The sequence below is a fragment of the Bufo bufo genome, chromosome 5, assembly GCF_905171765.1.
Source record: "Bufo bufo chromosome 5, aBufBuf1.1, whole genome shotgun sequence".
Classification (NCBI taxonomy): domain Eukaryota; kingdom Metazoa; phylum Chordata; class Amphibia; order Anura; family Bufonidae; genus Bufo; species Bufo bufo.
In genome coordinates, this window is record NC_053393.1 from 281,227,722 (window position 1) to 281,250,860 (window position 23,139).

The following is a 23,139-nucleotide window of genomic DNA, read 5'->3' on the forward strand; positions in this document are numbered from 1 at the left end:
CCCCCCAATGTCAGCCATAAACCCCCCCCAATGTCAGCCATAAACCCCCCCAATGTCAGCCATAAACCCCCCCAATGTCACCCATAAGCCCCCCAATGTCACCCATAAGCCCCCCAATGTCACCCATAAGCCCCCCAATGTCACCCATAAGCCCCCCATTAGCCCCTCAAGTCAGACATAAGCCCCCATTAGCCCCTCATGTCAGCCATAAGCCCCCATTAGCCCCTCATGTCAGCCATAAGCCCCCCATTAGCCCCTCATGTCAGCCATAAGCCCCTCATGTCAGCCATAAGCCCCCCATGTCAGCCATAAGCCCCCCATTAGCCCTTCATGTCAGCCATAAGCCCCCCATTAGCCCTTCATGTCAGCCATAAGCCCCCCATTAGCCCTTCATGTCAGCCATAAGCCCCCCATTAGCCCTTCATATCAGCCATAAGCCCCCCATTAGCCCTCATGTCAGCCATAAGCCCCCCATTAGCCCCTCATGTCAGCCATGATTAGCCCCTCATGTCAGCCGTTAGCCCCTCATGTCAGCCATAAGCCCCCCATTAGCCCCTTTATGTCACCCCTATGTCCCTCATGTCAGCCCCATGTCCCCCAGGTCAGCCATCAGCCCCCAGTGCAAATAAAATAAAATAAAAAAAACACTTACCTCTCCTGCTCCTGGTCACCATCGCGATCCTCTTCATTTTGCTGTCGGCTGGCTGTGTATAGCGGCGCACAGCGTGAGGTCTCAGAGGAAGCGGTGAGTACAGATCCTTCACCGCTCCCTGGTCCTTCTGTACTAATGAAGCGCTTCCATAATGGAAGTGCTTCATTAGTACAGAGTTAAAGACTGCCCTGATCGCCGCAGCCCGGCTAACAATCCTCCACGGCCCGGTCCTGGGCCGCGGCCCGGCGGTTGGGGACCGCTGGTCTATCCCATTTGCACAACAGCATGTGAAATTGATTGTCCCTCAGTGTTGCTTCCTAAGTGGACAGTTTGATTTCACAGAAGTGTGATTGACTTGGAGTTACATTGTGTTGTTTAAGTGTTCCCTTTATTTTTTTGAGCAGTGTGTGTTTGTGTGTATGTGTGTGTGTGTGTGTGTGTGTATATGTGTGTATGTATATATATATATATATATATATATATATATATATATATATATATATATATATATATATATATATATATATTATAATATAATTAGTGTGGAGATACCCAACTGGTGTATATACACTCGATACGTGACGTGCTAAAAACACTGTGAAAAGTGTTAAGGTGATATACATACCAAAATCACAGAAGTATAGTGGCCAATATGGGGGAACCGCTCAGACCCCAAACACTGTAGCGTGTTTCTTTTTGGGGGAGCAGTCCCACCGCATGTGGACCGCAGCAAACGACCATCCCCAGCAAAAAATGCGTACAATGGAGGATGCTGGCGCGGTCCACATGCACCACAAAAGCATCCTACACAAAACGGAGCATTGTGCGGATGAAAATATATGAATATATAAATCACAGAAGAAAAATGCACTAAACAGATATGCCACGGAGTATACTAGCTGGTCATACAAGCAGATATTAAAAGCTGAGACTTTATATTCCTGTCAGGAACACATCGGAGCCCCTCGTCTATGGTTGTGTGGAAGCTTGGCTGTGAGCTGGATTTCATCACCTTCAGACCGTGTTCACACCATAGTTAGCGTAGTGGTAGGACCCCTTGCCATGCTGAGAGACCGTGACGTGATGCATGAGGGGCTCCGATGTGTTCCTGACAGGAATATATTGGCAAAAGTCTCAGCTTTTAATATCTGCTTGTATGACTAGCTAGTATAGTCAGAGGCATATCCGTTTGGTGCATTTTTTTTCTGTGATTTTGATATACATACCAAACTTGACCAGCTATACAGCAATAATAAATATTATAACACTTTATAAAAACATTTATACTCTTATATTGTTTGTTTGTGTTTTTTTTTATTTTTATAGAAAACGATAGATAGATATATATATATATATATATATATCTATCTATCTATGTGTGTTAATGAAAGGTGTATAATGTGTAATACAAAAGGGAGACTCTATATCCATTTTGTACTCACTGTTAGCTGCTTTATTGTGTCTGACTGATTTCAGTGGCGTCCCACTTGATCGTCAGTGCACTCACCCCCTTGATCATGGTGTACTTGCTGCCGCCCAAACTTAGCGTCTCGCATGTTCTTGGTTTCCTATGTCCGCCGTAGTTTACGCTTGGCATCTCACGTGGTTAAGGAGATATCACGTGATTCTTATACTTCAGTAGATTGGTTGCTTGTTTCTTTGTTGACAAACCTACTTGTCCTTCTTTGAATCAGAAGATAATGGGATAGAGATTAAAGACGAAGAAAAAGAAAAATGATCAGAATTATCTTGCCCTATAATGCTCAGCATAGAAATATAGAAACCATTGTGAGAAAACACTGGCATCACATCTTAAAGGACAAATTGATAGGCCCACTATTAACTAACGGACCCCAAATTGTATTCACTAGGTCACCAAATTTATCACTTAAAGTAGCACCGACTGTTAAAATAAAAATTAAACAAAAAGGGCTCTCCCAGAATCTGTTCAACCTCAAAGGCTTCTATAGATACAACTCATGTAACAACTGTAAAAACACTTAAGTTCCCCCCCAAAAAATTACGGTTTCCTCGACAAGTAATGTCTTCACTTAGGAAATTGACACCTTCCCATCATGTAATACAGCGAATGTCCTCTATTTGAGTGCCCCTGTAAAAAAAACAATATATAGGTAGACCAAAAAGGTTATTAAAATCAAGAATTTCGGAGCATATGACTAAGGCTACTTTCACACGGGCGTTTCTGGGTCCGCTTGTGAGATCCGTTTCAGGGCTCACGCAAGCGGCCCAAAACGGATCAGTTTAGCCCCAATGCATTCTGAATAGATAAGGATTCGTTCAGAATGCATCAGTTTGCCTCTGTTCAGCCTCCATTCCGCTCTGGAGGTCGACACCAAAACGCTGCTTGCAGCGTTTTGATGTCTGCCTGACGATGCAGAGCCAAACGGATCTGTCCTGACTTACAATGTAAGTCAATGGGGACGGATCCGCTTTCACTGACACAATATGGTGCAATTGAAAACTGATCCGCCTCCCATTGACTTTCAGTGTAAGTCAAAACGGATCCGTTCGCATTATCATTATTATTCATGGTAATGCAAACTGATCCGTTCTGAACAGATACAAGCGTTTGCATTATCGGTGCGGATCCATGTGTGCAGATACAAGACGAATCCGCACCTAACGCAGGTGTGAAAGTAGCCTAAGATCATAAATGGTTATTAAAAACATTCTTTATCTAAACATTTCAAATACTACCATAACAAAGACCCAAGTCAACTAACGGTACATTGGAAGGGGGGTGGGGAATCGCATTGCAAACATGTTGAGACAAGAAGCCAGACACTAATATGATTTCAATACTACCAGATGGCTTGAATTCAGACTTTGAACTGTTCAGTTTCCTATAAGACTATTGGGTGGGTGCCCTTCGCCGAGTCAGGCTGTTTTACCAGCACTCTGATCTCCCCTTGGTGGGGAGCTCCCACCCTATTTTACATCTCTCAAGTTCCTTTTGTTTTTTTCTATCCTTCTATGAATAGATTACGATAAAGATGGCAATAAATAAAAAATAACAATAAAAATAAAAAAATAATTAAAAAACATAAGATTTCAGGTTTACCATTACAAAGAGTTTATTACAATTATTTACCAGATTTGTGCAATATCATTTAGTACTTTCACTCAATCTATGTGCATAAGAGTATAACATGACTAGTAATCTTTTAAAATCAACAAATAACGCATATATTAAGAACGACACATGTAAATCGCATATGCAAAATATGGAGATATTTTTTTTTTTCATTCTGTTTTAACAACGTGATAGAACATTACAACTATGAAGAATCAGGAACGGTTTCCTGCCGGGTCTTTAAAGTGATCTATAGTTGGATCCGGGTTTTCCAAGTAACTTGTAATAGGTATAAAAGGAAAGACCTTATGGTGTTTCAAACATGGCTACTGAGGAAGAGTTCTGGGAACCTCGAAACGCGTTTAGCCGGCTTATTGAACCATCCATCGAAAAATGCAAGATACTATACTCTAAATAGTAATGCAAGGATTGTGGATATAATTAACAGTGACACAATTAGTCGGCTTGTCCCGTTGCTAACAGACAGGCAAAACAAGCAATTGCTTGGGGCCCCGAGCTGGCCCGGGGCCAAGCAGAGCTGAGTAACTCAGAAGATCCGATGGTATATTCTAACCCCCAGGCGTTCCCATGGTGACGGGGACGCTTGCTTGGGGGTTAGAATTAGGGATCGACCGATATTGATTTTTTTAGGGCAGATACCGATAATTTGTGAACTTTCAGGCCGATAGCCGATAATTTATAGCGATATTCTGGGAATTTTCATTTTTGAAAAAAAAAAAAAAAATTCCTACACAAATCTGCTGAAAATTAATATGTTTATTGTTAATGTGTATTTTTTTTGTTTATTGTTAATGTGTATTTTTTTTTTACTAACTTTTAGCCCCCTTAGGGACTAGAACCCTTGTCCTATTCCCCCTGATAGAGCTCTATCAGGGTGAATAGGATCTTACACTGTCCCTGCTGCTCTGTGCATAGTGCACACAGCAGCAAGGAGCTGAACATGGCAGCCAGGGCTTCAATAGCGTCCTGGCTGCCATGGTAACCGATCGGAGCCCCAGGCTTACACTGCTGGGGCTCCGATCGGAGGAGCAGGGGAGAGGGAACCCTGTGGCCACTGCCACCAATGAGTAATACTGGGGGGGGGCGCGCACTGCGCCACCAATGTTTTTACTATTGGCCGGGATTGGGGTGTGGGGCGCACTGCGCCACCAATGATTAATACTGGGGGGCTTGGGGGGGGGGGGGGGGGCGCGCACTGCGCCACCAATGAAGATAAGTCTCTCAATCATTCATATACAGGAGGCGGGAGCTGGCTGCAGAATCACATAGCCGGCTCCCGACCTCTATGAGCGGTAGCTGCGATCCGCGGCACCTGAGGCGTTAACTACCGCGGATCGCAGCTATCGCTCATAGAGGTCGGGAGCCGGCTATGTGATTCTGCAGCCAGCTCCCGCCTCCTGTATATGAATGAATGAAAGGCTTATCTTCATTGGTGGCGCAGCGGCCACAGCCCCTCCCCTCCTCTTGTCTTCTCATCTGTCATTGGCGGCAGCGGCAGCAGCAGCACAGGGGGAGGAGACACTGCTTCCTTCTCCCCTGTGCTGCGGAGGGAACACAGAACGCGCTGAGAGCAGCGCGTTCTGTGTTCCCCATACGTTATCGGTATATCGGCAAAATAGATGCCGATACCGATAACGTTCAAAAACCTCAATATCGGCCGATAATATCGGCCAAACCGATAATCGCTCGATCCCTAGTTAGAATATACCATCGGATCTGAGTTTTACAAGCTTAGTGAGATCGCAAAAACTCAAATCCGATGGTATATTCTAACCCCCAGGCGTTCCCATGGTGACAGGGACGCTTGCCTGGGGGTTAGAATATACAGGGCCACGCCGCTCACAGCAGTATATTTATAAACTAATCAGTAACTACTTTAACTTTAATCATTGCTCATTGCTGAGCTCTTTACTTGGATTATAATTTATTTGGATATGGGACATCTTACTTTGTCTTAGCTCCGGTAATAGCAGGCAGTGCGGGGGGCGGCGCTCACTCACTGACGTCACACGCCTGCTCCTCCCACTAGGCGGCGCAGGTGCGTGACGTCAGTGAGTGAGCGCCGCCCCCCGCACTGCCTGCTATTACCGGAGCTAAGACAAAGTAAGATATCCCATATCCAAATAAATTATAATCCAAGTAAAGAGCTCAGCAATGAGCAATGCTTAAAGTTAAAGTAGTTACTGATTTTTAGTTTATAAATATACTGCTGTGAGCGTCGGGGAGGGAGATATGTGGATGGCACTGTAGGGGGATCTGTGGATGGCAGTGCCATCCACAGATCTGCCTACAGTGCCATCCACAGATCCCCCCTCCCCTAAACAGTGCCATCCACAGATACGCCTACAGTGCCATCCACAGATCTCCCCCTCCCCTAAACAGTGCCATCCACAGATCCCCCCCCTAAACAGTGCCATCCACAGATCCCCCCCTAAACAGTGCCATCCACAGATCCCCCCCCTAAACAGTGCCATCCACAGATCCTCCCCCTAAACAGTGCCATCCACAGATCCCCCCTCCCCTAAACAGTGCCATGATGGGGGGGGGAGGGGGGATCTGTGGATGGTACTGTTTAGGGGGGATCTGTGGATGGTACTGTTTAGGGGGGATCTGTGGATGGCACTGTTTAGGGGGGATCTGTGGATGGCACTGTTTAGGGGGGATCTGTGGATGGCACTGTTTAGGGGGGATCTGTGGATGGTACTGTTTAGGGGGGATCTGTGGATGGCACTGTTTAGGGGGGATCTGTGGATGGCACTGTTTAGGGGGGATCTGTGGATGGCACTGTTTAGGGGGGATCTGTGGATGGCACTGTTTAGGGGGGATCTGTGGATGGCACTGTTTAGGGGGGATCTGTGGATGGCACTGTTTAGGGGGGATCTGTGGATGGCACTGTTTAGGGGGGATCTGTGGATGGCACTGTTTAGGGGAGGGGGGATCTGTGGATGGCACTGTTTAGGGGAGGGGGGATCTGTGGATGGCACTGTTTAGGGGAGGGGGGATCTGTGGATGGCACTGTTTAGGGGAGGGGGGATCTGTGGATGGCACTGTTTAGGGGAGGGGGGATCTGTGGATGGCACTGTTTAGGGGAGGGGGGATCTGTGGATGGCACTGTTTAGGGGAGGAGGGATCTGTGGATGGCACTGTTTAGGGGGGAGATCTGTGGTTGGCACTGTTTAGGGGAGGGGGATCTGTGGATGGCACTGTTTAGGGGGGATCTGTGGATGGCACTGTTTAGGGGGGGATCTGTGGATGTCTTTGTGATTAATTACTCTGCTTTAATTATGTTCAATTTGTAGCAATAAAAATACATCCTGCATATCAGATATTTACATTACAATTCATAACAGTAGCAAAATGAGTTATGACGTAGCAAGGAAAAAAAATTTAATGGTTGGGGGTCACCACAACATGAGGAACTGTATTAAGGGGTCACGGCTTTAGAAAGGTTGAGAACCACTGGATTAAAGGATTTATCATTTGTCTGAGCAAAAGCTTATAAGAACTATTACTATTATTGGTGCCACTAACCATTGCTGTTGTCACGGTTACTAACTGTCACCGATTGGTACTATTGGTTCTTAAGGGACACACCAATCAAGCCCCACCATTTCTGGACTACTGCTACTAATTTAGGATTCGTCATCTGATAACGCTTTTGTTAATTGTCTGCACGGTATCTTTGTAGATTACCCCCAACCACAATTTTTTTAGGTTGAACTTCTATTTTATCGTATTATAGGTTTTATTAACTTTTTTTTATATGTATTTTAGAGTGATGTGAATAAATTATATACATGCTTATTGATTTACAGTCATTGTTCTATATATAACTAGATGGTGAGTGCCTGCTTACTTGAAATATACTTAGTCTGGTTTTATGCCTGATAAATCTACATCAGTTAATCTCAGGCAGCTATTTCTTAATATTCAGAGGCATTTGGAAGCGGTCGGGAGTCGGACAATACGATCTGTGGACGCAGCTAAAGCCTTCGATAGCATTGAATGGCAATATTTGTGGGGGGTGTTGAGGGCTATAGTCTTTGGGGATACTTTTATTTCTTGGGTCCAATTGCTATATCACTGTCCTATGGCGCGGATTAGGGCCAATGGTACTAATTCGGAGCCTTTTGAATTGGAAAGGGGCACCCAACCAGGTTGTCCCCTCTCTCCCCTTCTATTTGCTATAGCAATTGAACCACTTGCATGTCTACCGAGGTCTTCCAGACAAATTGTAGGTTTTCTGGCAGGCATTAGTGAAGAACGTGTCTCTCTATATGCGGATGACATGCTTATATACTTAGGGGATTTGAAGGAATCGCTCGGACCCATAATGTCCCTTATACATGATTTCGGTGAAAGATGGGGTCTCTGTATAAACTGCGATAAATCCATCCTGTTCCCGCTGGACCCGATCCCCTCTGGTTTCTTCCTTCTGTCCACCCGTTTGCAAGTTACTAGGAGCTTCAAATATCTAGGTATTACCGTCTCCTCTGATATCAGCCACTATGTTATATTGAATCGCTTCTAAAAAGTATGATAGATAAAATTAATGCATGGTGTAAGCTGCCACTGACTGTGGTTGGTAGGAGTAATCTCCTTAAAATGATATTGATGCCGAAGCTCATGTATGTTTTGCATAATTCCCCAGTGTGGATTCCGCAGAGGATATTTTTTTAATACAAGGCATGTTTAGAAGCTTGATCTGGTGCAAAAAATCTGCACGGATAAAGCTGGACTCCTTGCAAAGGGGAAAGGATTTAGGGGGGCTATCTATTCCCAATCCTTGGCTATACTTTATCGCCTCGCAGATGCAACACTTGGGGGGCTGTAGACAGGCTCCTGAAGGAAACACGTCAATAAAATTAGTGTCCCACTTTATAAAATACAGAATCCCTAAAGTATTACTAGAACATATGGTGGCCTCCCCGCTACCTACAATTAACTTGATATGTATGGTTTGGCGCAACAGGTTTCACCCAGGTTACACAGATATGGAAAAACCCTCAGTTGCCTGAAATATTCAGCCTGGAAGGGTTCTCCCTGTGGGAGGAGAAGGGAGTGGTATTCTTACACCAGCTGCAGAAAGATGGGGAATTTAAAGGGGTTGCCCGGAATTAATTTTTTTTTTTTTTTTTTTAAGTGTACTCACTGTTAACAGGTGATTCTAGGTCCCCCCCCCATATGTTTTAAGGTATTTTCGCCAGTTCTACACGGCTCCGACGGTCCCCAACACACTGTTTACATCTCTGTTTATTTTTGTCTAACCTCCTGCCGCTCTGCACTGTGGGTCCCAGCGCAGCGCGGCATCACGTGCATTCAGACGACTCTCCTCTCCGCCGTGACTCCGCCCCCTCATTGTTATTCCGCCTCCTGCCGCATATCGCTATGTCCTCCATGCATCCGCCCCCCCTTGAATCATATTCGGCCTCCTGCCGCACATTTTTCCTCCCAAACTCCTCCTGGCTCAGTCCTCAGTATTGCTTCTATCTCCAGCCTGCCGCCCCATTTGCCTGCATTGGAGGCGTTTACTAAGCTAATTAGCATAGTTCCCTTGCCTTCTTCATTGTGAACATGCCGGTGACGGTGGCTTAGCGCGATCTTTTGCCGAGTGCTCTGAATAATGCCTGCGGCTGATGGTGACGTCACCGGGCTCCATGCGAAGCGGAAGAAGCGGCTTCGCTCTGCTGAAGGGAACCGGTACGTCATTGAATGTGAGAAAAGACTCCCTTCCGGCTGAGAATTTGTCTAATGAATACGGGGCATCAGAAAACTATGGGGAAGGTAGGACAGTTATGTAGAAGATATTTATGTCCTTGTTAAACAATTAAACCAAAGTCCCCAATCCCGGACAAGCCCTTTAAGTCATTTGATCAGATTAGAGAAGAGTTTACTCTTCCTCGCACTGCCTTCTATAAATTTTTGAGACACTCGTTCCATTCGCAGGCTAAATCTATGTCAGTGACCTGTGTAAGGCCTCTTTCAGACGGGCGTTGTGGGAAAATGTGCGGGTGCGTTGCGGGAACACCCGCTATTTTTCCGCGCGAGTGCAAAACATTGTAATGCGTTTTGCACTCGCGTGAGAAAAATCGGCATGTGTGGTGCCCAAACCCGAACTTCTTCACAGAAGTTCGGTCTTGGGATCGGTGTTCTGTAGATTGTATTATTTTCCCTTATAACATGGTTATAAGGGAAAATAATAGTATTCTGAATACAGAATGCATAGTAAAATAGCGCTGGAGGGGTAAAAAAAAATGTATAAAATAAAAATAAAATAATTTAACTCACCTTAATCCACTTGATCGCGAAGCCTTAATCTACTTGATCGCGAAGCCGGCATCTCCTTCTGTCTTCATCTTAGCTGTGTGGAGGAACAGGACCTGTGGTGACGTCACTCCAGTCATCACATGATCCATCACCATGGTAAAAGATCATGTGATGACCGGAGTGACGTCACCACAGGTCCTGTTCCTCCACACAGCTAAGATAAAGACAGAAGGAGATGCCGGCTTCGCGATCAAGTGGATTAAGGCGAGTTAAATTATTATTTTTTTTTTTTAACCCCCTCCAGTGCTATTTTACTATGCATTCTGTATTCAGAATGCTATTATTTTCCCTTATAACCATGTTATAAGGTAAAATAATAATGATCGGGTCTCCATCCCGATCGTCTCCTAGCAACTGTGCGTGAAAATCGCACCGCATCCGCACTTGCTTGCGGATGCTTGCGATTTTCGCGCAACCCCATTTATTTCTATGGGACCTGCGTTACGTGAAAAACGCACAAAATAGAGCATGCTGCGATTTTCATGCAACGCATAAGTGATGCGTGAAAATCACCGCTCATGTGAACCTCCCCATAGAAATGAATGGGTCGGGATTCAGTGCGGGTGCAATGCGTTCAACTCGCGCATCGCATCTGCGCGGAATACTCGCCCGTGTGAAAGGGGCCTAAGGGTTTTACTCCTGCAACAGATTCTCACTCGGTCCTCCTAGGAAAGGTTTGATCTCTTCAATATGTAGGAATCTTTTTGTAAAGTCTCTGGGAGAGGGATCACTTCCGGTTAGGTGGAAGTGGGAGGAGTATGTCTGCCCTATTTCGGTTGAACAATGGAATGAGATATTGGCACTGACGCCGCAGCTATCGGTATGTGAGGGATATCGCATGTTCCAATTGTTGCTGATCCACCGAGTATACCAAACCCCATCCTTCCTGTTTAAAATTGGGGTTCGAGCAGATGCCTCATGCCCACGGTGTGGACGAGGAACTGCTTCGATAATTCACATGTTTTGGGAGTGCGATGAGATTGAGCTTCTGGACAGGGGTGTTAAAAAGTATTAAGGATGCATAACGAATTGGAGTGCTGTTTAGTCCTAGAGCCTGTCTACTGGTTGTAGTGACTGATGTGAGCCATGATGTGCGTCTTGGTGTGCAACACCTATTATTTCAAACCCGGAAGCTGATAGCTCGGTACTGTATTTGTCCACAGACTCCCTCTGTACCTGAATTCCTTAATAGGATGAATAATATACTCAGTCTTGAAAAAGGAGTGTATGCAAAGAGGAAGTGCAAAGCCAAATTTGCAGCAATATGGGACAAGTGGCTCTCCGCCAGGGCCGGGCCCTCCACCCCTGGGCCTGTTTAGACTTCCCTTGCGATGGTGGGGGGCAGACCGGGCTTAATGCCTGGATAGCCGTATTTGCGTAGGGGTTAGATATGACAGGAATCGGAACAGGTTGGACTGGAGAATAATTCAGGAGCTCTGACTGAGTACAGGACCTACATAGGATGTATAGGTTTCTGCTGACTATTAGATAAGTATGATTAGGTGTAATACTTTTGTTACAAATGGCGGTGGGGGGGGATTGGGTGGGGATTTTGGGGGCTTCCAGAATGGCTCTGTATATCATTTTTAAATCTTGCTGTAATATTACTTGTACTGAAGCAGTCCCTATTGTTTGTACAATTTTGAAAAATGTTTTTAATAAAAAAATGATAAAAAATAAAAAAAATCATAGCAACTTCGCATTACCTCCATCCACTCTGTCCTAATGTTCTGCACAGTTGCGTCCCAGACATGGCGGAGACAATGGCAAGATAGCTTGAGGTCTGTTACGGTTACTGTTACTCCCTGTTACTGAGCTGGGATTGTTTTGACTTTGAGAAGGAAGCATGTGGCCCAAATACACTGCTCAAAAAAATAAAGGGAACACAAAAATAAAACATCCTAGATCTGAATTAATTAAATATTCTTCTGAAATACTTTGTTCTTTACATAGTTGAATATGCTGACAACAAAATCACACAAAAATTAAAAAATGGAAATCAAATTTTTCAACCCATGGAGGTCTGGATTTGGAGTCGCACTCAAAATTAAAGTGGAAAAACACACTACAGGCTGATCCAACTTTGATGTAATGTCCTTAAAACAAGTCAAAATGAGGCTCAGTAGTGGGTGTGGCCTCCACGTGCCTGTATGACCTCCCTACAACGCCTGTGCATGCTCCTGATGAGGCTGTACGGATCAGTTCGGGGCCGCTTGTGAGAGCCTTCAAACGGAACTCTCAAGCGGAACCCCGAACGCAAGTGTGAAAGTTGCCTTAGCAACTTTTTTAACCCCTTAAGGACCCAGGACGTACCGGTACGCCCTATTTCCCGAGTCCTTAAGGACCCAGGACGTACCGGTACGTCCTGACTTAAAATCTGTATGCCGGCGCCCCAGGGGTTAATCGGAACGGGATTTCGGCTGAAATCATTCAGCCGGCATCCCGTAACAATGCAGGGGGGGTTCATTTGACCCCCCCGTATCGGCGATCGCAGCAAACCGCAGGTCAATTCAGACCTGTGGTTTGCTGCGCTTTTTGCAGTTTCTGATCCCCGCGGGCCCTGACCGCGGGGATCAGAAACTTTTGAGTGCCTAAAATCATTATTTTTCACCCCCCCCCCTGCACCCCTGCACGATTTTATGCCGGTGGGTGGTGCGGGGGGGGGGGGGGTGTCGCATGCGGTGGGGGCGTTGCGGGAGGCGGGCGGTGCGGCAGGCGATCCCCCGCCCGCCTCCCCATGAATGATCGTTGGCTTCTAGTGGTTATACCAGGGTGCCAGCACATTGCTGGCACCCTGGTATAAACGGCTGACATCTGTGTAGATGTCAGCCGTTTAACCCTTTCCATACCGCGGTCCGTACGGACCGCTGTATGGAAAAAGTTAACTGTCATCGGTCAGGGAGCTCCCTCCCTCTCCATCGGGGGGCTGCTGTGCCTTTGCAGCCCCCCGATGGAGAGGGAGAGAGCCCCCAGAGAGCCCCCCTCAGCCCTGTGCTCACCCTTCCCAGTCTGCGAAGTTCTGAGCAGACGGGGAAGGTTCCCATGGCAACAGGACGCCTGCTCAGGCGTCCTGCTGTCCATGGTGCTGAACAGATCTGTGCTAAAAGCATAGATCTGTTCAGTGTAAGTAAAATACAGTACAGAACAATATATATTGTACTGTACTGTATTATACAGACATCAGACCCACTGGATCTTCAAGAACCAAGTGGGTCTGGGTCACAAAAATGTAAAAAAAAGTGAAAAAAGTTAAGATAAAAAAAAAAACATTTATCACTGAATAAAAATTAAAAAAATAAAATACACTACACATATTAGGTATCGCCGCGTCCGTAACGACCTGATCTATAAAACGGTCATGTTACTTTCCCCGCACGGTGAACGCCATAAAAATAAAAAAATAAAAACTATGAGAAAATTGAAATTTTGCCCACCTTACTTCCCAAAAAAGGTAATAAAAGTGATCAAAAAAGTTGCATCTACGCCAAAATAGTACCAATCAAACCGTCATCTCATCCCGCAAAAAATGAGACCCTACTCAAGATAATCGCCCAAAAACTGAAAAAACTATGGCTCTTAGACTATGGAGACACTAAAACATTTTTTTGGTTTTAAAAATGAAGTTATTGTATAAAACTTACATAAATAAAAAAAATAGTATACATATTAGGTATCGCCGCGTCCGTGACAACCTGCTCTATAAAATTACCACATGATAAAACCTGTCAGATGAATGTTGTAAATAACAAAAAAAAAAAAGTGCCAAAAAAGCTATTTCTTGTTACCTTGCTGCACAAAAAGTGTAATATAGAGCAACCAAAAATCTTATGTACCCTAAACTAGTACCAGCAAAACTGCCACCCTATCCCGTAGTTTCTAAAATGGAGTCACTTTTTTGGAGTTTCTACTCTAGGGGTGCATCAGGGGGCTTCAAATGGGACATGGTGTAAAAAAAACAGTCCAGCAAAATCTGCCTTCCAAAAACCGTATGGCATTCCTTTCCTTCTGCGCCCTGCCGTGTGCCCGTACAGCGGTTTACGACCACATATGGGGTGTTTCTGTAAACTACAGAATAAGGGCCATAAATAATGAGTTTTGTTTGGCTGTTAACCCTTACTTTGTAACTGGAAAAAAAATATTAAAATGGAAAATCTGCCAAAAATGTGAAATTTTGAAATTGTGTCTCTATTTTCCATTAAATCTTGTGCAATACCTAAAGGGTTAACAACGTTTGTAAAATCAGTTTTGAATAGCTTGAGGGGTGTAGTTTCTTAGATGGGGTCATTTTTATGGAATTTCTACTCTAGGGGTGCATCAGGGGGCTTCAAATGGGACATGGTGCCAAAAAACCTGCCTTCCAAAAACCAAACCGCGCACCTTTCACTCTACGCCCTACTGTGTGGCCGTACAGTAGTTTACGGCCACATATGGGGTGTTTCTGTAAACAGCAGAGTCAGGGCAATAAAGATACAGTCTTGTTTGGCTGTTAACCCTTGCTTTGTTAGTGGAAAAAATGGGTTAAAATGAAAAATTAGACAAAAAAATGAAATTCTCAAATTTCATCCCCATTTGCCAATAACTCTTGTGCAACACCTAAAGGGTTAACGACGTATGTAAAATCAGTTTTGAATACCTTGAGGGGTGTAGTTTCTTAGATGGGGTCACTTTTAGGGAGTTTCTCCTCTAGGGGTGCATCAGGGGGCTTCAAATGGAACATGGTGCCAAAAAACCAGTCCATAAAAATCAGCCTTCCAAAAACCATACGGCGCACCTTTCACTCTACGCCCCGCTGTGTGGCCGTACAGTAGTTTACGGCCACATATTGGGTGTTTCTGTAAACGGCAGAGTCAGGGCAATAAAGATACAGTCTTGTTTGGCTGTTAACCCTTGCTTTGTTAGTGGAAAAAATGGGTTAAAATGAAAAATTAGACAAAAAAATGAAATTCTCAAATTTCCTCCCCATTTGCCAATAACTCTTGCGCAACACCTAAAGGGTTAACAATGTATGCAAAATCAGTTTTGAATACCTTGAGGGGTGTAGTTTCTTAGATGGGGTCATTTTTGGGTGGTTTCTATTATGTAAGCCTCGCAAAGTGACTTCAGAGCTGTAGTGGTCCCTAAAAATTGAGTTTTTGTAAATTTCTGAAAAATTTCAAGATTTGCTTCTAAACTTCTAAGCCTTGTAACATCCCCAAAAAATAAAATATCATTCCCAAAACAATTCAAACATGAAGTAGACATATGGGGAATGTAAAGTCATCACAATTTTTTGGGGTATTACTATGTATTACAGAAGTAGAGAAACTGAAACTTTGAAATTTGCAAATTTTTCCAAATTTTTGGTAAATTATGTATTTTTTTTGTGCAAAAAAAATAATTTTTTTGACTTCATTTTACCAGTGTCATGAAGTACAATATGTGACGAAAAAACAATCTCAGAACGGCCTGGATAAGTCAAAGCGTTTTAAAGTTATGAGCACTTAAAGTGACACTGGTCAGATTTGCAAAAAATGGCCTGGTCCTTAAGGTGAAAATGAGCCCGGTCCTTAAGGGTTTAATTGTCGCCATAGTAAATCTGTCTAGAGATTCATTTACATAAGAAAACACGGCCACTTTCAGAAAACTGGCGACTTTTTCACTCCATTATTTTGACTTGAGCTAATGATAAATCTGGGCCTGTGTGTTTAAGGCCTAATGCCGAATGAGTCATTGGTGTAAGTATGTCTTGTGAATTACATGCAGGTCTCGGCACTCATTTGTGGCAGTGGCATCAGGACAAAGGAGAGAGGGCTGTACGGGCATGTGCAAATAAATCACAATCCTCCCAGCAGCTGCACACTGTGAAACTGACGGTCAGTCCATTCTGTAGTGGAGAGGCTGGTGGCTTCCCTGAGAGCAGGATGAGCACACCTGCTGGGAGGATCGTGATGTGAGTATTCTCCCCTGTCCATACAGCCCTCTCTGAGGAGGACCCGCATTTTATCCACGGCACACGCTGACACCAATGACTCATTTAGCATTATTAGTGATTTTTTTCAGGGGCTAAAGATATTTTCACGTAAGGTTGATATTGGGGCTGAACAACATGTCTAGTCTTGTCAATCGAAGGGGAGGGGAGCATATACAGATGACTTGGGTGTTAGAGGTGCTAATTAACATAAAGCGAGCTAATTAACATAAAATGAGCTAATTAACATAATCAAAATACTGATATTTCAGAATCACTGCAACATATAAAGATAACTAAGGTATCTTTTCAATCAGCATGATCAACCCTAACATGCAATATACCTGGTTGAATAGGATTGTTCATGCTGACAGGATTTTTAAACCACCACATGGGCTAAAAAAAAGTCCTTATGGGGTTAAAGCATCTGGTGTTAGGACCTTATATTCTGATGTTGCCTGATTATGCTTGAATTTACTGAATCTTTATGATAAAGTCTTTCTTTGTTTCTTTAGTCTCTCCGATATGACACCAGCTATTTTGTTGAGTATTTTGCCTTGGACCTCCTAATGGAAAATGGAGAATGTCGTGGTGTTATTGCTTTATGCATGGAAGATGGATCCATACACCGCTTCAAGGCTAAGAACACAGTTATAGCTACTGGGTAATATATTTATTTCTAATCGTATTCTAATCTAATCCTATTCTAATCAAATGGGGTTCTCTGGTTTGGATCACTACTTAATGTGTTGTTGGTCCTCCTGGCAGCAGCTGGTTTACAAAATTGGTGGGCTCTTCTCAGAAGAGCATCAGGTACAAATAACTTTATCAAAGTTATCATATTTTACCATAAAGTTTTTATATTAGAGGAAAAGAGAACTTTATTCTTATTTTAAAGGGTTGTCTCACCTCACTAAGTGTCATTTATTATAATTAAAACACTGTTAAAAGCCACTTTTTAATGTATTTAATTGGTCCAAATTGCCTCTTTTAGCTTTTTAGAATTAACTGGTTATGGGTTACTGCCACCACCACTTTCCAGCAGCGGTGGCTGCATTTGTACACAGTAAGAAACAGATCAGTCCTGTCTGGTGGCCGGAGTTACGTAAGCGCCGATAGTCTCACATTCATGATGGCTCCCTTTCCTGGCTGCTTCGTATCTGCTTGTAGTCTGCAGTAAAACAGCTCCAAGGCAAGTGCAACCTTGAAGCTGTTTTACACAGCTAGGGCAACACTGCTAAATAGGTGCCAGAGGACTGAATGTAAGTTTGACTGTGAATAGGTGGCAGGTGGAATATGAATTCAGATCAATAGGTAGGAAATCATGACTGTTCCAAACTGTGTTTTTGCAGACTGAGGAAGGGAGGCAAGAACTTTTTCCACTATGGTATAAAGGGTCCCCACCATGGCAAAACAAAGGACAGATTGTGGCAACCAGGCTTACTATAACTATCTGGTGGAGAAGGATCTCAACGCTGAAGCTGCTAGTGAATATGCTTCATTAGCATCTTCAGGATTGTGCACGCACAGGCAAGGGTTGGGATTACATCATTCAAGCTCCTTGCTTGTGCCATCAATCAACTTCACAGTCACTTCCCCAGACCTCCCAAGTGTCTCTTTTGGAGGGATAGTCCCTCTTTTTGACTGAAGTCCCTCTTTTTTGATCTGAAGTATGATTTGCATCATTACATTTACCATATTGATCCAGAAAATGTTTGTCTGGTTCCTGCCTTGTATATTATTTCATTATTAGAGGCAATTTGGAAGTTTCTATATTCAGATAATTGTTGCTTTATAGTGTAAATGAAAACTATTGAAGTGCATAAATATGCAGGGAAAATGGATTTTTCACACAGTGAACCAAAATTGTCCCTCTTTGGCCTTCCAAAAAGTTGAGAGTTATGCCACCCACCTACAGAGCAGAAAGTGCAGAGCTAGCCAGTAGCCTTAGTTTGGAATAGTGAGGTGAGGCAACCCCTTTAGCAAATTGTCTTCAGCAGTGTCTTATCTTTACTGATGGTTTTGATGACAACACAATTTTCTTCTGATTGTTGCTCAGAGCTCTTTAACTTTCCCTATAGCTATTTCTTACTGACAACATGAGTATTTATGGTAGACCTTGGGAGCACTGGAACCTAGCTCTTAGACACAAGGTAGGGGGCTTGACAATGTATGGAGAAATTCACTGCTCCAGGGTTCAGTCCCTCACATTCACCACAATTCCATCTGTTATGCCTGGTGTGGGCAGCTGCTTCAGGAGAGTCTTGTAAGGGGTTGTAAACTTCTGTTCTGCACCATTTCTGTGTCAAACTAGTTTGATATTGTCACCTTTTCATGAGACAGAAACAGCATATAAATATCAAATTAGCATCAAGTATAATTGCTAGCACATATATTGTGGTATGCAAGGGCCCTCTAATCCATCCCCCAAATTTCTAAAAAATTTGCAGGTTTTAAAACTCTCAAGCAGTTATGCCTATAAAAACCAGTCTTAAAGGGGCTGTCCTGCCATATATATTGATGACCTTTTGTCAAGAACCCTGCCGATCAGCTTTTTGAAGAGGATGTGACACTCATTGTGAGTGCTGCTTCCCTCTTCATTACACAGCACATTGTCTCACTCCATTTACTTGAAAGGAGCAAGTACTTGTAATTACACTATGCCGCCACAGAAGACAACGCGTAGTGTAATGACCAGGAAGCGGCACTCGCATGGAGCGCCGCCTCCTCTTCAAACAGCTAATCGGTTTGCGTGCCGTATCACCCCTGATCAGATATTGATGACCTGTTATGACAACAGGTTATCAGTATATATGGCAGGACAACCCTTTTAATTCTCTTCTGAATTTAACTTCCTAAACTCCTCATTCTCCTCTGCACAAGGTTATGCTTAACTTGCATTAGTCTTAACCCCTTAAGGACCCGCACGTGACTTAAGGACCAACGCTGTACATGTACGGCGCAAGGTCCGCGGGGCTCTGGGGAATAATCGGGATGGAATCAGGGCACCATGGTTGCTCTTACTGGCAGACAGCCATGCCGTGTAAGGGCACAATGGTGCTGCACCACCCCCCCTGCAGCGCCAAGCGCTGCCATTGGCTGGTCAATGAAGATGCTGGAAGCTGAAAAAAGCTGCTCGGTGGGTTGGGTGGGGGTCAGAGGAAGGTGAACGTTGCTGAACTGGTCAGCACTGGTCTCCTCTGAGGTGAGGCAGGGGACACCGGTGTTTGGGGTCCCCTGCCAGCACTGCGATTGGCTGGAACAACACTCCAGCCAATGGCAGCGATATAGCTGCAAAGGAAAGAGTTGAACTTCCCTGCATGCAGCCATTCTAGCTGATGACTGCATGCAGAGAGGTTCTGTTCTTTTCTGTGCTGCTGTTGGCTTGCTGGGACTTGTGGTGCACCACCACTGCGCTTTTAACCCTTTCCTGCTCAAAGAAGAAAAAAAAAAGAAGAAAAGAACATCATCTGGAATGGCTGCACTGATTTTTATTTTCTATTTGCAGCTGTTCTAGATCCCTAAACCACCCTCCGTCCCTGTCCCTTCCCGCTCCCCCTCTGTGCCTACCACCCCCATACGGTCCTTTTTTTATGGTCGCCATTTGGTCAGTGCGCTTTTTTGTCTTTATTATTTTATTTTACAATTTTCCCAGCTCTGCACCACTTTTTCTGTATGCGAGCTTTGATCGCCAAGTGCTGTTAAGGGCAAACCTGCCTGATAAGCACCTGGGGATTATTCTTTGCGCTTTTATTTATTTTTTCACATCTGTGTTGATTATTTATTTATTTTTGCCAATTTTCCCCTTTTTTTTGGTTCAAAAAGAAGAAATTGTAGTTAGGGCGTTCTATAAAAAAAAAAAATATATATATATATATATATGTATGTATGTATGTGTTAATTTTTAGCCAGTGTTAAAAAAAAAAGTGAACACCCAGTTTTTTTTGGTGTGAAAAAAAGAACTGCAGGTAGTGGTAGAGAGATATATATATATATATATATATATATATATATATATATATATATATATATATATATATATATATATATATATATATATATATAAATATATTAGGGGTGCACCTAATCCATTTCGGCCGATATTGTTACATATCGGCCGAAAATATGGGGTGTGGGATTTGTCACCCACCAAGTAGCTCACCATCTGCGGGCGGTTTACTTTAAGTCACTGCATCTTTATTTTACCTTACAATCGTGACGCTCCAGTAACAACTCTGCAGGCAGAGCGGAGGGCGGCGTAACGTCACTTACTCACGTGATGCACCTGCTCCGCCTCCTTCATTCATAAAGTGGGCGGAGCAGGTGCGTCACGTGAGTAAGTGACGTTACGCCGCCCTCCGCTCTGCCTGCAGAGTTGTTACTGGAGCGTCACGATTGTAAGGTAAAATAAAGATGCAATGAGTGATTAGTCTGCTGTGAGTAGCAGGGCCGGGGCTGTTATGGGTAGGGGGATCGGTCTATGGCACTGCTATGGGGAGGGGGGATCTGTGCACTGTTATGGGGAAAGGGATCTGTGCACTGTTATGGGGAAAGGGATCTGTGCACTGTTATGGGGAAAGGGATCTGTGCACTGTTATGGGGAAAGGGATCTGTGCACTGTTATGGGGAAAGGGATCTGTGCACTGTTATGGGGAAAGGGATCTGTGCACTGTTATGGGGAAAGGGATCTGTGCACTGTTATGGGGAAAGGGATCTGTGCACTGTTATGGGGAAAGGGATCTGTGCACTGTTATGGGGAAAGGGATCTGTGCACTGTTATGGGGAAAGGGATCTGTGCACTGTTATGGGGAAAGGGATCTGTGCACTGTTATGGGGAAAGGGATCTGTGCACTGTTATGGGGAAAGGGATCTGTGCACTGTTATGGGGGAAGGGATCTGTGCACTGTTATGGGGGAAGGGATCTGTGCACTGTTATGGGGAAAGGGATCTGTGCACTGTTATGCCCATAACAGTGCACATATCCCCTCTCCATAACAGTGCACATATCCCCCTCTCCATAACAGCGCCACCCACAGATCCCCCTCTCCATAACAGCGCCACCCACAGATCCCCCTCTCCATAACAGCGCCACCCACAGATCCCCCTCTCCATAACAGCGCCACCCACAGATCTCCCTCTCCATAACAGCGTCACCCACAGATCCCCCTCTCCATAACAGCGCCACCCACAGATCCCCCCTCTCCATAACAGCGCCACCCACAGATCCCCCCTCTCCATAACAGCGCCACCCACAGATCCCCCTCTCCATAACAGCGCCACCCACAGATCCCCCTCTCCATAACAGCGCCACCCACAGATCCCCCTCTCCATAACAGCGCCACCCACAGATCCCCCTCTCCATAACAGCGCCACCCACAGATCCCCCTCTCCATAACAGCGCCACCCACAGATCCCCCTCTCCATAACAGCGCCACCCACAGATCCCCCCTCTCCATAACAGCGCCACCCACAGATCCCCCTCTCCATAACAGCGCCACCCACAGATCCCCCTCTCCATAACAGCGCCACCCACAGATCCCCCTCTCCATAACAGCGCCACCCACAGATCCCACTCTCCATAACAGCGCCACCCACAGATCCCCCTCTCCATAACAGCGCCACCCACAGATCCCCCTCTCCATAACAGCGCCACCCACAGATCCCCCTCTCCATAACAGCGCCACCCACAGATCCCCCTCTCCATAACTGCGCCACCCACAGATCCCCCTCTCCATAACAGCGCCACCCACAGATCCCCCTCTCCATAACAGCGCCACCCACAGATGAATTTCATTCATGAAAAAGACCTATTAATAAAATCATTAAAAAAAAAAAAATTTAAAAGTATTTGGGCAAAAAGGCAGTTTCGGTTTCGGTCAAGGGCATTTAGATTTTTGCACGAACGCACCATCTGCGTGCGTGCATTTTACAAAGCACTGTAGTGAATTACTACTACAGTTTTTGCATGCACGATCTGTGTGCGTGCGTGCTGCAAAGCACGGATGAGTGGTGTGCTCATTTACATCTGCACATTTTTTATTTTTTTTATTTTAAAAATTTATTTAGAGAACAAAACGTAACAAGGTACATTCATAAGTATCTTGAACGTCAAGCATGACGTTGAGGTTATACATTCTAAGGTTCATTCCAAACTTAAATAGATAGAATTGACATATATAGGCATATACAATAGTTCAACATATTTGAGCTCCATTCACCCAGTTAACTGGGATGGTGTACAATGTTGTATGCATTAAACATTAAACAGGGTGTCTATATTCGTGCCATAAACGCCATTGTTTCTGGAATTTATTATGGGTACGGGTTTCCCAGGAAGATATTTCTTCAAATCTATATAGTTGGTCAATTTTTAATTTCCATTGATCCATGGGTGGGGAAGAAGTGGATAACCAATATTTAGGCACTAGAAGGCGGGCTGCTATCAGTAATTGTTTGAAGAGAAAGGGGAGAGGGAGGGATTCAGCCTGACCATCCATATTGAGAAGTGCTATCAAAGGGGATAACTGCACTTTGGTGTGGCAAATTTGGTTTCTTATATCAAAGATTGTTTTCCACCATTTACTGATTATGGGGCATAACCACCATATGTGTATGAACGTTCCCCTGTCTCCGAGGCATCTCCAGCACATGTCAGTCGCTGTGCCAGAGTACAGAGAAATCACATCTGGCGTTTTGTACCATCTAGTTAAGACTTTGTAACCGTTCTCCTGTATACGTACACAGCGAGATGACCTATGGGGAGATAAGAGTATATCAGGTAAGTTAGACAAAGGAAAGTCTAGGCCCAGGTCATTTTCCCATCTTCTAATGAACGCTGGTTTACCGAGAACAGAGGGGTTGTTCAGTTTTTTATACAGTTGTGATATTAGCTTCTTTGGGGGGCTGGGATTGGTTACAAGTGATTCAACCCAAACCAAGGGCCGATACCGGTCACTGTTAGAAATGTGTTGTGAGAAATATGAATATAAGTAGTGTATGGCAGGTAAGAACTACCTGTGAGGGGCCAGTTTTGTTTGAAACTCCTTAATGGATGAGGAGGCACCGTCAGGCTTGAGGAATGAGAAAATAGATAAGGTT

At 44.5% G+C, this 23,139-nt stretch overlaps 1 protein-coding gene across 2 annotated transcripts in view; it reads left to right on the forward strand.

Annotated features, from left to right (window-relative positions):
• SDHA (succinate dehydrogenase complex flavoprotein subunit A) overlaps positions 1 to 23,139 on the forward strand; it is a 615,692-nt gene that overhangs the window by 152,958 nt on the left and 439,595 nt on the right. For both annotated transcript variants that reach the window (XM_040431943.1, XM_040431944.1), the window contains one exon: positions 16,557 to 16,705. In XM_040431943.1, coding sequence (XP_040287877.1) covers positions 16,557 to 16,705 — 149 coding nt within the window. The remainder of the gene's footprint in view (positions 1 to 16,556; positions 16,706 to 23,139) is intronic.